Below are 15,950 nucleotides of genomic sequence, written 5' to 3'. Positions count from 1 at the left end.
GCTTTTCCACTTCTTGACTTCTCAAAGAGTGCTTAATATTAAAACAGTGTGAGAAAAAGACGGAAGATTTGATGACCCATAAACTAGAAAATAAGTAACTGAATAAAATGAGTGGTAACTACATACCCTCACCTACTTCCTTCAAGGTTGTCTGGCAACTGAATTAGGACCTATAGCATTGTAACAACATTTGCCACACAGTATTAGGTTTCTATGATTACTTTTCAAGTTATGCAGATTTTACCCCTTGTATTAGTCCACCAGGTTGTTCTGGTATAGTCCCTCTTTTATAATCTTGAATCTTAAAAACATATATACTAGAAGATGATGATAAGTAACAGAGTTTATCTGATGAAATAATTATCTAAGATTCCCATTTATAAAGGTAGAGGGGAAAAAGCCATTTCTACAAAAATAAGTCTAGTCTCAAGAAAATCACGTTATCATATTCTGAAACAATTAGATAAAAAAGGATATGAAATAAGAACTCCACATGTTATTCTAATAATATACTGAAAATGAATCTCAAGAAAGATTACAAAGAAGTAAGAAATTTTAAGTCTACACCAGCAAAAAAAGCATCCTTTTTATTCTAGAGTTCACTGGATGATGCAATAGAGTTGGTTCAACCATAGCTTGGGCATTAGAGCATTCATCACATACAGTACAGGAGTTTTTTGTATACAATGAAGTGTAATCTGGTTCTTATAGTTAAATGAATTTTTCTATTATTAATAAAATCTCTAGGACTCTTACCTATATAGGTTAACTTAAATTCTAATATATTTCCAAGCCTTCAATAGCACAGACTCCAGAATTTCATTCCTTTAATATGCCCTCTACACTCCACCACCTAATATCCTTACAAATAGAAATTAGAAGTTCTTATTTGACTGACTGATAGAGACAATTTAAAAATGAATTTAGGACTCAAAGTATCCAAACACAGAGAAATATGCCTCAGGAGAGGGCCTCCTGCTTTCACTAACGTGCCTGCAAATGCAGGAAACCTATTAACTATGCCGAAGGAGAATCCTGTTGGTAAAATAGAGAGTCCCCAGTGCCAAATATTTCAGTTTTAGGGTGTTACTGCCACTCTCACTTCATCAGCACCACTTTAACATCAGTATGTCTGATGTCTATAAATCTGTAGTAAGTTCCTATTCTATCACCGGACTTGAGGTCACAAGGTAAAGATGTAACTCACAAGGAAGTTAAAAATTCTACCGCTTTTCCAATCTCATGTTTGCATCAAAATCCACTCCCTATTTCAAACAGAGAACAAGACTTCTCAGAAGCACTTTGAGCAGAGAGCTGTTAGGGAAACAGGAGGAGCAGGCTTTCAATCTTCCTGGGATGGGAAAGTTAATTAAATGTCTTTACCATTAAATCTCTTAGAAACTGAAGACAAACAATAATGATGTGTGAATTTAAAATGAGATTATGAAAAAAATCTATCACCCACCAGGCCCAAATGTTATCAGGTATACATACATCATTATGCCATAAGTCAAAAACCAGAAAACTTCAAAACCAATCCCCACTCTGGGACAAACAGATATGGCATGCAATAAAACAGTCACCACCAAGGCATGAGACTCAACAAAGAAGAAAATAAAGCATAAAGAACTTGCCCAAGTTCTCAACAGATTTATTTTCTCAGAATGTCCTACCTTGTCATTGGCGTCCAGCACAATGGTGCTATGTCTCCACTTTGACAATACTATTGGTTCTTGCAGCCGCCTGTCCAGACTCCTACTTTTAATAATTTCTCTTTGCTGCTGAGATGAAGCGTTGTACTAAAGAAAACAAATTACACCTCATAAATAATAGAAACAAAAGTGGAATCTAAACATGCTGGCTCCGAGTGACACGTGGCATCAGGCAAAGCTCACCAGGTGACACTAAAAGGAGTTCACTCATCTCTGACCAGCACCTGGCACAAGTTCACACACTTGGGTGTTGGAGAGACCGAGTTCATGTTATTTTTGGCAAAATACTTAATATCCCCAAGTCTAAATTGCATTCACTGTAAAACAGATACAACAGAAGCAGAGGGTTAAATAGCATATAAAAAGTGCTAAATGTTGCCCTGATAGGGTCTCAATAAATATTAGTTATTATGATTTGTAAAATGAGATTACCAGACTAATTAATTTTTTAAAGTTCCTTCTACTCTGAAAATCCACATGAATTCAGTTATTGGCTTATGTTTTTAAAATGATGCTTTCATACACAACAGTACGTTGCTGCTGCTGCTGCTAAGTTGCTTCAGTCATGTCTGACTCTGTGCGACCCCATAGACAGAAGCCCACCAGGGTCCCCCGTCCCTGGGATTCTCCAGGTAATAACACTGGAGTGGGTTGCCATTTCCTTCTCCAATGCATGAAAGTGAAAAGTCAAAGTGAAGTCGCTCAGTTGTGTCTGACTCTTAGCGACCCCATGGACTGCAGCCCACCAGGCTCCTCCATCCATGGGATTTTCCAGGCAAGAGTACTGGAGTGGGGTGCCATTGCCTTCTCCACACAATAGTATATTCACATTTTAAAGGGCTTTTTGTTTTTACTTTTACTTTCCATTTATAGGCCAAGTACACTACTATTTATTTCTCTGAAGTGGTAAAATGCAACCAAGTCAAACAGTAGTGACCGTACTAGTGCCAGACACCAATCGTGAATATATCAGTTGTGTACAAAGGATAAGTGCTGTGCTTAGTCACTCAGTTACGTCCCACACTTTTCGACCCCATGGACTGTAGCCCACCAGGCTCCTCTGTCCACGGGGATTCCCCACTGCAGTGGGTCGTCATGCCCTCCTCACAAAGGATAAGTAGTAACTGCCAATAAAAAACTACATATAAAATTAAGAACACATTATTAATAAGATTCTAAGTCTTGCAATGTTTGAAATGTCAAGTAGACCACCAGGCATAAACATTTGAGAAATGTGAGGTTTAAGAGTTATGCTGTTTCATACAGGCAGTTTTAATATATTATAAATAATAAATTATAATAAAATGACAAAAGAAAATTCATCTATTTTTAAGGGATACATTCCTCTCCTGACACCAAAGTATTCCTAATACCTACTTCTCAAAAAACCCCAGTAAATCTTAAATTTTAATGACTCTTTGTAATTTCAGTGAAATTAAATTATTTTATCTTATTAAATTTCAATAATACATAATTTATACTGTTTTTATTATTTTAAAAAAACCTTCCAACATCTTTCTCCACAGTATGTCATTTCTTCCCTTTCCAAAATGAGTCCATGCAGGCCCTCCAAACTATTTCCCAAAGCTGTTACTTCATTTTTCACATCAGAATTTGCCAAAGCCAGGCAGTCACATGGGTATATGTTTTTCACTCACTGTTGCCTAACAAACAGCAATCTTAAAATCTGTTACACAAGTTCACAAAAGGATCATTTATAGAATGAACAAAGATGAAGATTAAAGGCTTCCCCCCAAAAAATTCTGTGAAATAAATTTAAGTGCAGAAACCCAGTTATTAAGTAGAGTTGTATTATCACTTCAATACAATCATTGTTAGGAACAATTAAAATGTGCAGTTGTGTGTAGCTTGTGTATGAACTTTAATGGATATCTACCCTAGCTTTTGAACTTTATAATTACCACAACTGTTTAGAAATCCTTTTAGCAGGGCAACAAAAACAATGTAAAATTAAACTGGGTAATAATCACCATTTTAAAGGTGTTGACAGTTTTACTAGGCAATCGTATGTTCATAAAAGCAAATAAAGCATAAATAAAATGTGATATAAAATCTAATGTAGACAGAAGACAAAAATAAAGTGTCACGTAATTTTAGAAAAGAAAAGTAAGACGACACCACAGTTAAAATACACACACAAACACATCTAGTTGAACAAGATGACTAAAACTTTACATTTAAAAAATCTTAAAAAACACCTCTTTTAAGAATTTTAATTGCATTTTTATTTGAATAATTTCAAACATACAAGAGAATAGCAACTATAGTAAAAACCCACCACTGAGCTCCAACATAACTAAGACAGGTAACTTTCTGATTAATAGAGAAATAAAATATGAGGGTACCCTGAGCACATTTTTTAGATTCCGTTCCTCTTCCCCTCCCCAGCAAGGGCTTCCCTGGTGGCTCAGAAAGTAAAGAATCTGCCTTGCAACGCCGGACACCTTGGATCGATGCCGGGGTCTGGAAGATCCCCTGCAGAAGGAAATGGCAACCCACTCCAGTATTCTTGCCTGGAGAATCCCAGGGACGGGGGAGCCTGGTGGGCTGCCATCTATGGGGTCACACAGAGTCAGACACGACTGAAGTGACTTAGCAGCAGCATAACTACGTATTATTTGTGGGCTTTTAAATTTTATATAAATGGAATCATATCACACATATCAATCTTCCATTTGGTTTTTCACTCAATAATCTTTTTATTAAAAAACAACAACAACAAAAAACTAAATCCATGTTGGTGAGTTTGCAGCTCAAATTCATTTATACTTCACTTCCTCATAACACTACCTTGTATGTGGATGATAGGGGTAGAGTAGGATAATCAAATAGCTCAGAAATACCATTTGAGGAGTGTAGATAGAGAGGAACTTTAGGGGGCTCTGGAAGACCACAATACGTTAATGATCACTGAAGAAAGCAGGCTTGCTTAACCACAAAACCAAGCAGGCTTGCTTAGCGGCAAAACCCATGCAACCGAAGCCTGAGACATGCCCCCAAACAATAAAACAATGCTGGCATGAGACCCACATCCTGCCTAGTGAACTAAGTTAACGATACCTAGGACATGCTCTCTGCCTGCATAAAGAAAAGAGTGATTTATGGAAAGGTGACACTCCAAAGTGAAAGACCCTCATTGTACTGAGACCTGAAGTAATTTTTCCATAGCAGCATGACAGCCCTGGCTTGACCAGGCAGGGACAAAACTCCCCTGCCCCATCTGGAGGAGGAGCTGATGATGAAAGCATGATGTCTACTCAAGAATGAGACAGATGGTCTTTTGCCCTTCCCTACTTTTCCTTTGATTATAAAACTGCAACCCAGTAAGTTCTCAGCATTTGTCACTCTCTCACCCACCCACTTGTAAGCCCCACAAGTGTCTTACTCTAATAGTCACATCTTATCCACTACTTTGCCTCTTGCTGAATTCTTTTTGTGCTGAGATACAAAGGACCAGAGCTCTCTGGAGCCCAGTGAAACGCCACCTAGCAGTTTCACAGACAGCACAATTTAACCTTCTGAACGGTGGGGTACTGACAGCACTCCACCAGCAGAATATAATACTCTCCACTGCCTTACTTGGTACTGTTCAATTTATATGCATTTGTGTATAGAAAATAAATGTATATACTTATGTATAATGTTACTTCATTGCTTTCATTCTCCTGGTGACGTGGAAATTCTTTTCAAATACTTATTTCATGAATTTCCTTTCCTCCATATGGCTTAGTCATGTTAGGTGGTTAGAATAGGAAAAAGGAGTCCAGAATGGTGGTGGCTAAAAGACAAGGAAGAGAAAAGCCCACGAAAATAGAACAAAGGAAGGTCTGAGGACCACAGTGAGGACCTCAGGTAGAACAAACAGCACTCCTGACTAGCCCAAGTTACATAGGGCAGGCCCAGGGGGAGGAAAAACATATAAAAAGAGGAGCCAGAGGGCCCGGGGTCTCTCTCCCGCGCGCACTGTCTCTCTTTCTCTCTCTCTCCCCCTCTACTTCGCGGCTTTTGGGTCAGCATGCCCTCATGCCTGGAGGATGTATTTTCCAAATAAAACTGAGCTGTAACACGGAGCTGTAACACTGTCTGAGAACTGTGACACACCTAGGGCTTTAACGTCCGTCGCTTCAAATTTTTGTTGTGACGAGACAGAACCAAGGAAATTACACACTACCCTGACAGTCATGTATTTTGCCTACCTTCAATTAGGTTCTCTCTCTCACTAGTGTGTACATAAAGAACCAGCAAGTTCTTTATACATTTTGGTTTCTAAGCCTTTGTAAGCTTTGCAAATTGAATGTAGCTTTTCTGAGCCCAAAGCTCATCTCTTCCCCTTTGTGTATGGTATCTTTAATATTAAAAGGTGTTCTGCTGCTGGATTGTAGGTAGTCACATCTGTCCATCTTTTCCTTTATAGTTTTTCCTTACACAGTCTTATTGAAGAAATGCTTCCTACTCTGAAGTCAAAGACATTCTCTGATCCAGCATTCTATAGCCTTTAAAGTTTTGCTTATTACATTTACAACTGTCATCTACCTGGAATTAATCATTAGGTGAGAAGTCAAGATCTATGTTTATTTCATTTTCCCCCCTGGGAATAACCAATAATCTTCGAAATATTTATTGTACAGTCCATGCTTTACCCAGGGATTTGTGATGCTACATCTGAGGTTCCTATTCTATTCTGCTGGTCTATTTCTCTGCACATGTGCCTACAACTTAATCACTAAAGCAGGGACCCCACCCCTCTCCTATTCTTGAGTAGACATTCTCCCTACTCAGGAATATTTTGGTTCTTCATAGACTTTTGCTTGCAAGTAAAATTTAGCATCAATTCAAAAAAACAAAAAAGGTAGAGACAGGAATAGTAAATGGAAATGCAGTGAATTTACAGATCAATGGGGACACTGTTACAATGTTAAGCATCCCAACCCAAGATCATAATGGTATATCGCATCATTTCAGGTCATCTTTTATGTCCCTCAATTCTGCTCTGAAATTTTCTTAAGATCTTACAAACTTTCTATAGGTATAATCTTAGGATTCTTCTTGGCGTTGTTGCTGCTGCTAATATAAAAAAGAACTTTATTCCTATCATATTTTCAAATTAACTTTTTACTAGAGAATTGGGTAGTTTTTAGGTTGATTTTATATCCAGCAAACTTGCTGAACTAGTAACAGTTCTAAGTTTGGCAAATCTCCTGATTTTCTAATAATAAAAGGAACAACTGCGTCTCTTAATTCTTCTTTGTTTTTTTTTAATTGTTGAATAGAAGCACTGACAGGAAAGTTATAGTCTAAGACCTAATTCTAATGGCAAAGCTTCTGCAATGGCACCATGAAGTATGAGACTTACTATAAACTATATGATAAGTAATCTTCAGCATGATGTAATATATCATTACATTTGAAGTGATCTTTTTGTAGAAACATATAATTGGGTCATGGTTTTTATCATTTCCAGAAATATTCAATAGCTCTGTTTAAACCATTTACATTTAATGTAATTTATTTATATGTTAGGATTTAAGTCTGTTGCTTTGTTTTATATTCTGTTTATCATGCCTGTTTCTCCTTTCCTGTCTTCCTATGGACTATCCTGAGTTTTTACTAATATAATTTAATCTATAGCTCTTTAAGTCTATTTTGCATTACAGTTTTTTAGTGCTTACTCTAGGTATTACAAATTATGTATTTAATTCCTCCCAATCTACCAATATCAGAATTTTACTATTTCAAGTGAAATGTAGAAACCTTACCAACAATTATGTCACACTACTCTCCCCTCTTCACAATACAGTTGTCCTAGATACCATCTCCACCTTAGAAATGTTCTAATTTTTTTAAAGGTCAAACATAATTTTTTTGATTTCCTCTTTGATTTCCTAAGTGATCAATTGGTTGTCTAGTAGCATATAGTTTAATCTCCACGTGTTTGTGTTTTTTACAGTTTTTTTCCTTGCAGTTAGATTCCTAATCTCAAAGCAGTGTGACTGGAAAAGTTGCCTGACATGATTTCAATTTTCTTGAATTTACTGAGGCACACTTTGTGGCCCAGCATGTGATCAATCCTGGAGAATGCTCTACGTGCATTTGAGAATGTGTACTCTGCTGCTTTTGGATGGAATGCTCTATAAATATCAATTAAGCCCATCCAGCCTTGGGTGTCATTTAAAGCCTATGTTTTCTTATTCATTTTCTGTCTGGATGATCTCTCCATTGATCAAAGTGGGGTGTTAAAGTCCCCCACTACTGTTATGTTACTGTTGATTTCTCCTTTTATGGCTGTTCACATTTGCCTTATATATTGAAATATTCCTATGTTGCGTATGTATATATTTACAATTGTTATATCTTTTTCTTGGATTGATCGTTTGATCTTTATGCAGTGTCCACGGTCTCTTATAACTATCTTTATTTTAAAGCCTATTTTGTCTGATATGAATATTGCTATTGCAGCTTTCTTTTGATTTCTATTTGCATAGAATATCTTCTTCAGTTCAGTTCAGTTGCTCAGTCGTGTCCGCCTCTTTGCGACCCCATGAATCGCAGCACGCCAGGCCTCCCTGTCCATCACCAACTCCCGGAGTTCACTCAGACTCTCGTCCATTGAGTCAGGGATGCCAACCAGCCATCTCATCCTCTGTTTGTCCCCTTCTCCTCCTGCCCTCAATCCCTCCCAGCATCAGAGTCTTTTCCAATGAGTCAACAATTCACATGAGGTGGCCAAAGTACTTGAGTGTCAGCTTTCGCATCATTCCTTCCAAAGAAATCCCAGGGCTGATCTCCTTCAGAATGGACTGGTTGGATCTCCTTGCAGTCCAAGGGACTCTCAAGCGTCTTCTCCAACACCACAGGTCAAAAACATCAATTCTTCAGCACTCAGCCTTCTTCACAGTCCAACTCTCACATCCATAAATGACCACAGGAAAAACCACAGCCTTGACTAGACAGACCTTTGTTGGCAAAGTAATGTCTCTGCTTTGGAATATGCTATCTAGGTTGGTCATAACTTTCCTTCCAAGGAGTAAGCGTCTTTTAATTTCATGGCTGCAGTCACCATCTGCAGTGATCTTGGAGCCCCCAAAAATAAAGTCTGACACTGTTTCCACTGTTTCCCCATCTATTTCCCATGAAGTGATGGGACCAGATGCATGATCTTCATTTTCTGAATGTTGAGTTTTAAGCCAACTTTTTCACTCTCCTCTTTCACTTTCATCAAGAGGCTTTTTAGCTCCTCTTCACTTTCTGCCATAAGGGTGGTGTCATCTGCATATCTTAGGTTATTGATACTTCTCCCGGCAATCTTGATTCCAGCTTGTGCTTCTTCCAGCCCAGCGTTTCTCATGATGTACTCTGCATAGAAGTTAAATAAGCAGGGTGACAATATACAGCCTTGATGTACTCCTTTTCCTATTTGGAACCAGTCTGTTGGTCCATGTCCAGTTCTAACTGTTGCTTCCTGACCTGCATATAGATTTCTCAAGAGGCAGGTCAGGTGGTCTGGTAGTCCCATCTCTTTCAGAATTTTCCACAGTTTATTGTGATCCACACAGTCAAAGGCTTTGGCATAGTCAATAAAGGAGAAATAGATGTTTTTCTGGAACTCTCTTGCTTTTTCCATGATCCAGCAGATGCTGGCAGTTTGATCTGTGGTTCCTCTGCCTTTTCTAAAACCAGCTTGAACATCAGGAAGTTCACAGTTCACGTAATGTCTTCTTATATCCCTTTAAAATGCAAGACAAATGTGTCTTCAGATATTCAGCCTTCCCATTATACTCTGTTCATTTTTAACGTCCCAAGTTTTCTTCATTTATCATTTCTCTTCCGTTTTAAGGATTTCTGATAGCAATTCTTTGAGAACAAGACTGTTGGTAATAAATCTCTGGGTTTACTTTAATCTGAAAATGTCTTTATTTTACTTTCATGCCTGAAGGATATTTTTGCTGGATATACAATCATGAATTTTTTTCTTTCCACATTTGTAAAATGTTGCACCACTTCCTTCTGGCTTCATGGGTTCTAATAAGACATCCTCTGTTATTCAAATCATTATTACCCCCACAAAGTACTGTGTGGTTTCACTGAGTTGCTTTCACGATATTTCTTGGAGCGGGGGGGAAGACGAAGTCTTTAGTTTTCAGAAATCTGATTACAGTGTGTCTGGATGTGGGTTTCTTCGAGTCCATACTGTTTGGTATTTACTCAGCTTCGTGAATCTGGTGGTTTGTCTTTTATCAAATCTGAGATGTTTTCAAACATTGTTTCTGAAAATATTTTTCAGCCTCACACTCTTTCTTCACTCCTTCTGGAATTCTCATGAAATGAATGTTAGGTCTTCTGTATGGTCCCACAGATCTCTGAGCCTGTTCATTTTCCTAAAATGTATTTATTTACTCTACCTAGGACCCTATATTCCTCTCACAGCAGAGGCAGAGGTGGAAAAGCAAGCCCTGGTGTACAAGCCCTTTTCAATACCATGTTTATGACACATTTGCTCACATCCCATCAGTGGAAGCAAGTCACATGTCTAGACTATATTCAGTCATGGTAACAGCAGGACAATACGCCCCCATTCACAGCAAGAGGTCACTACAAAGGTACACAGCAAAAAGCACTGATACGGCAGTGGGTGAGGAGTGGGTCAAGTGATACAAACTGCCACCACAGGTAATCTTGCTTTTTACCCTTTGATGGCTATTAAGACTGTCTCCCTCTACTGAAGTTTCACGGACTCAGTAAAATTTGTCAATAGGTGTATTTACTTTTCTGTGTTCTGTCAGTATTGAAGGCTCCAGTTGAAGACTGATGCTTTCCTTTAGTTTCAGAAAATTCCAAGAAATTATATTTCCAAAATACTATTTATCTACCACTTCTTCCATTTTCTTCTTCGAGAATTCCTCATTTGTGCATACAGGAAACTTTCCACCCATGTTCCATCTCCTTTAACCATATTTTAATATTTGTTATCTTCCTGTCCCTCTGACTATAGTTTATTCTATCCATTGCACTATATTTTTTAATGATTTTTTTATATATCCATGTATCTCTAAACTACTAATATTTTTCTTTAAATTGACTTACTTTGGGAAAAAGAAAAATTTATTTAGAAACTAATGTCTATCTGATAATTGACACTACAGATACATCTGCTACTCATAGGTGTTTTCTAAAATGTTAAAATAAGGTACCAATTAAAATGTAAATGGTTGCTCAGATATCATTAATATTTACATATATTTATATCTTAATACTAACAGTGGTAAGTACACAACCATTTTGAAACCTACTGCTTTAGATAAACTCAGCCCTGGAGCATTTATCTTTAGAAAGCCAGTGAGATCCTGGAAGGTCTCATTACTACATGCTGCTAATGATTGACTCAACTATAATACACATCTACATACAAGAATAAACTTGAATACTGAGTTGCTTTTCTTTTAAATAAGTTTAACACCAACTTCCTGCAGAAAACTCAACAAATTTAAGAGAACTCTTTGCATTACTGCCACTTAAAGGGGATCTTAGATCCAGGAACACTGAAAACTGAGTCAAAAAACTTTTAAATAGGGATTATCAATATTATATAGCTATAAATGTATGTCACAGAATAATTAAAGCAACAGATTCTCAATGAATTATGGAAAAACTAGTCTTGCTGCTTTTTAAGCGCTGAATAAAAATTTTAAAATAAACCTGTTGTAACCATTCTCAGGTATTACTTCATCCGCTATTTTTACACAGAAACTCAGAGTTAAGGTTTATTACCTTTGGCAACTCCCATTCTGACCGAGATCCATCTGCACTGTAGTAATACTGTCTACCTTGATCGTCAACATGCTTGAGCCACTATAAAAACAAAACAGGTGTTATATTTTAAACACAAAGTTGAGCTTAAGCTTATAAAATCATAGGTATTAGATGATATTCTTATGAATTTTATTCTATTTGCTCAAAAACATTCCAAAAGAAATATAACAAACTTATACTAACAGACTTGCATTTTAAGTTCAATAAAAATAAGTAACTAAATATTAAATGCAAATTTATTTTCTCTCTTTCATCCAGTGTCAAGCTAGTGATCCAAGCACCACTTAACAACACAACAAGAAATGGATAACATAAAGATACAAAGATACATATACGGACAACATATATATGTATGTGGACACAAGGACACACAACCCTGAAATCAGGTTGAGAAATTAACAAAAGGGAATTTTTCTTCAATCTTTAAGGATGAAACTACTAAACGATTTAATCCAAACTTCATACAAACCCTTAGAATTACCTGCTATAGCCAACACAGCTTATTCATACAATTTAAGTAACACCAACAACAAAACTTCATATAATACCGGAAATATGAAGGAGTAAAGACTAAAACATATGATCTTGATTGTGAAATAAATGAAAATTATTGTTTTCATGTGTTCTAGTGTTAAATAATTAAAGAAACAATGTGGAGTGAAAAAACCTATCTCCATTTATTCACAAGGCTTTTATTTTTTAAACTAGCACAACCAACCATTACCTTCTCTGATGATAAACACATAAAATTACAGCAAGTATTCTCACACTAATTAATTAATCATAAAGCACTAGATTCATGGTTTTTGTTTTACATAACTTGGTTATAAAAGAAACAGCAATGTAGGAAGTGAGGGGGATTATTATGACATGTTGAGAAAACTATTCCCAAAAAACTAATTGCCAAGAAAAACACAAAGAAATATGTTTATTGAAGAGGCATAAACAGAATGACACTCAACGGGTCTAACTCTTAAAAAGATTCTGTCTTAAACAGGTTGACACCACAAAAATTATGATAACTGGAAGCAGTTTAAAACCATGAATCAGTAGTTACACTGAGTTTTCAGACTGTCAGCTGACAGGACTACAGAATTACAAGAAAATATTTTCATGAGTTTTTAAAATACTACTAGAGCTTCAGTACACAACAATTTTATGAGAGGAATCTGCCAAGAAAACTAGATGAGAAAAAAAGAATGTACCTTTTCATTAGTATAGTCACTGGTATATAAGGTATGCCCACGTTCATCCAACTCTTCTGACCAACCCCTTGGAGGAGAACCACACTGACTATCTGACTGGCTGTGACAAATGCTGTGGTAGTTTTCTTCTGATGAAAAAAGCTACAAATAGTCAGAAACATAAGGATTGTTCTTCTTTGAATATATATATACAGCAGTTGAAAATCTAAGCAATTGACTTTATTTGGCTATACATACTAAAAGATCTTGAATATATTCAAGTATTTAATTTTCAAAACAAATTGTTTAGTCTTTTTAATGGTACATTGTAAGTGGTGCAGGGGAAATTAATAAGTTATTATGTTGCATTAATGCAAGCCTACAAATATTCACTATAATGAAACTAAAAACAATGTTTTCAGACTGAGAGATAAAAATGCTACCTTCTACGTTGTGCTACTTTCAACTGAAATCAGGTTAAAAAATGATGGGGACAGAGCAAATGTATGTACGCACATTTATATGTAAGCAAAGTAGGAGGTGAGGGCTCTTCATTAGACTGAGATACTTGAACATTTCACCTATTAATTGCAAGTTCCTAGCCAAACACCCAATAGAAAGTGCTTACTAAATATATCTTGAGCTAATTTTTTTAAAGTGTGTGGGATGGGAGAGGGGAGGAAAAGACACTAGCTCTGTAACTCTGTATTTTATTTTCTAATTGATCATAAAGTTTTCCTGACTCACTCAACACAAATGCTTGTTAAAAACTATTCAAAACTATACTTTAAAAGAAAAAAAATTGAATGAATTCAAACATAACACCGAAAAATTAAGAAATTCAGTGTAATATTTACTGGGCTAATTCTGCAAATGACCCTTCCAGGGTCACATTCAGGTAAAAAAGTTTCTACAATTACATCTACTCAATAGATCAAATTTTATACCATCGTATTTGGTCTGAAACACTCAGATGTGTACAAGTAACAAACATCCTAATGTCAGTAACATGTTCATAAAAACTGACAAAGACAACTTTAGAGAAGTCTTGAATGGAGTGAGCTGTACATGTTCTGTAATAGCAGTGGTTAAAAAAAATGGAAAACCTAACTGAATCCTGAAAAATCAGGATTATTTTAATCCAATTGAGACCACTTAAAACATAAGCTAATATCAGAGAGGTACAATAAGAATCTTTTAGAAACAGAATAAAAGGCAATCTGTATGGAGAATATTATTCAGCCATTAAAAAAAAAAAAGAAATTTAGTTATTTGGGACAACACAGATAGATTTTGAGGCCAGTATGTTAAATGAAATAACTTGCAGAAGAAAGACAAATACCCAGCAATCTCACTCACATGTGGAATGTGGAAACAAACCAAACAAGCAAGCTCACAGGCACAGAGAACAGACTGGTGGTTGACAGAGACATGGGCAATGGGCGAAGAGGGTCAGAAGGTACAGACTCCTAGTGACAAAACAAATTAAGTCCTGAGGATGGAGTCTACAGCATGGTTACAGAGTTAATAATACAACATTGCACGTTTGAAATTTGCTAATAAAAGAGTAGATCTTAAAAGTTCTCATTCCCAGAAAAAAAAATGCTGCAACTATGTATGGTGACAGATACTAACTAGGTTTATTGTGATCATTTTGGCAATATATACAAATGTCACATCATATTACATCACAGTTTTTTCCAAAACCATCAAGGAGCAAGAGGTTAAGAAACACTCAGGAACAAAACTAACTGGAAGCATGAATCCAGATCGGTAAGGAGAATAAAAAGGCAGCATTCTCTGAGAAGGCATTTGCCAAACCTTGAGCTAAAACATTAGTTTTCAAGACCATGCAGACATGCTGGGGAACAGGACTCGGGACAATGTAAGGCAGGGAGTCCCACAATAAAGACAGGGGACCCCAAAGAATTATACCTGCAGATTATAGGGTAAACCAGAAACAAATCTTGTCTCTCTACTGCATACTAGGAAAATCACAGGAATAATTGGGGGAAATCAGAGGAGAACCCAACAAGCCAGTCTTTATGCATTCAAATTACTACTACCTAGGTGGCCTAGGGAAACTAAAACTGAAAATTTAGTTTCAAATGTTCATAGGATACTAGTTTCCCCAGGCACATGAGAGAAACACAAGAATAGCCTCTCAGAAGGAAACTTTCAAAGTCAGCATTTAAGATTTGTTATCTATGATTTCCAACAACTATCATCTCACATTAAAACATACACACACGATATGAATCAAACAGCATGAGTGAGAGTCAGCAGAAAAACAGCATATTCAGACTCTTAAAGCCTTTATATACTGCAATTATCAAAAATAAAGTAGAAAATAAGATCCAAGAAAAATATGACAAATAAATGCAATATACGATCATTCACTGGATCCTTTACTGCAGGAATAAAAAACATAAAGGATATTAACTAACCAGTGAGAAACACTGAATATTAACTTTGTATTAAATAATATTCAGATATTAAATTTCTTGGATGTGATAAATGCATTTTTCAATGTTTTCAATTTGTTTTACTGGAAAAAGTCCTTATACTTAGAGAATAAAACATTACATTGTCTGGACAAATGATTCAGATTAAAATAATTAGTGGAGATAGAAGGGTGAAAGGAGGTAGAAAGAAATGTGTGCAACTCTTGAAGTCCACGCGCCCTAGAGTCCAAGCTCCGCAGAGAAGCCACCGCAGTGAGAAGCCTGCACACTGCAACTAGACAGTAGCCCCTGCTCACCGCAACTAGAGAAAGCCCGTGTGAAGCAACGAAGACCCAGTCCAGTAAAGAAGAAAGAAACCAGGCAAATGTGGTGAAGTGGTAACAACTTGTACACCAGATGAAGGGTGCTGAGTATACAGAGGCTCAAGGTGCTATTCTTTCCACTTTTCTGTATGTTTCACAATTTTCAAACTAGTAACATGGGTAGCTCCCCCAAACAAATTAAAAATAACACTTCTTTTAAGTTCAAGGGTTGGTTTAATATCACATAAACACACACGATGAAGAGAGAAACAGCAAACGGGAGCCTAACTTGAAAATGACTGAAGACAAAGCACGGAGAGGGACAGCAATAAAATGTTAAGTATAACGGAAATCCAGAAACAGGACTAACGGAGTAAGCAGATTAAACATTTATCTAATCAAAGTCCCAAAATGAGAGGAAAGAGAAAATGAGACAGGAGCTGTATATAGATAATGCAT

The 15,950-nt window shown here is 36.5% G+C and overlaps 1 protein-coding gene across 13 annotated transcripts in view; it reads right to left on the bottom strand.

Annotated features, from left to right (window-relative positions):
- Positions 1 to 15,950, bottom strand: part of ARHGAP12 (Rho GTPase activating protein 12) — a 118,212-nt gene that overhangs the window by 38,030 nt on the left and 64,232 nt on the right. For 11 of the 13 annotated variants that reach the window (XM_070800909.1, XM_070800916.1, XM_019973137.2 and 8 more), the window contains 3 exons: positions 12,746 to 12,886; positions 11,499 to 11,579; positions 1,674 to 1,799 (listed from right to left, as the gene is read on the bottom strand). In XM_070800909.1, coding sequence (XP_070657010.1) covers positions 1,674 to 1,799; positions 11,499 to 11,579; positions 12,746 to 12,886 — 348 coding nt within the window. The remainder of the gene's footprint in view (positions 1 to 1,673; positions 1,800 to 11,498; positions 11,580 to 12,745; positions 12,887 to 15,950) is intronic. The other 2 variants (XM_070800917.1, XM_070800918.1) reach the window with 1 other exon arrangement.

This window comes from Bos indicus, chromosome 13, assembly GCF_029378745.1.
Source record: "Bos indicus isolate NIAB-ARS_2022 breed Sahiwal x Tharparkar chromosome 13, NIAB-ARS_B.indTharparkar_mat_pri_1.0, whole genome shotgun sequence".
In the NCBI taxonomy this organism is placed as follows: Eukaryota; Metazoa; Chordata; class Mammalia; order Artiodactyla; family Bovidae; genus Bos; species Bos indicus.
Note: the sequence above shows the minus strand (reverse complement) of the source record. Positions and strands in the feature narration are given on the sequence as shown.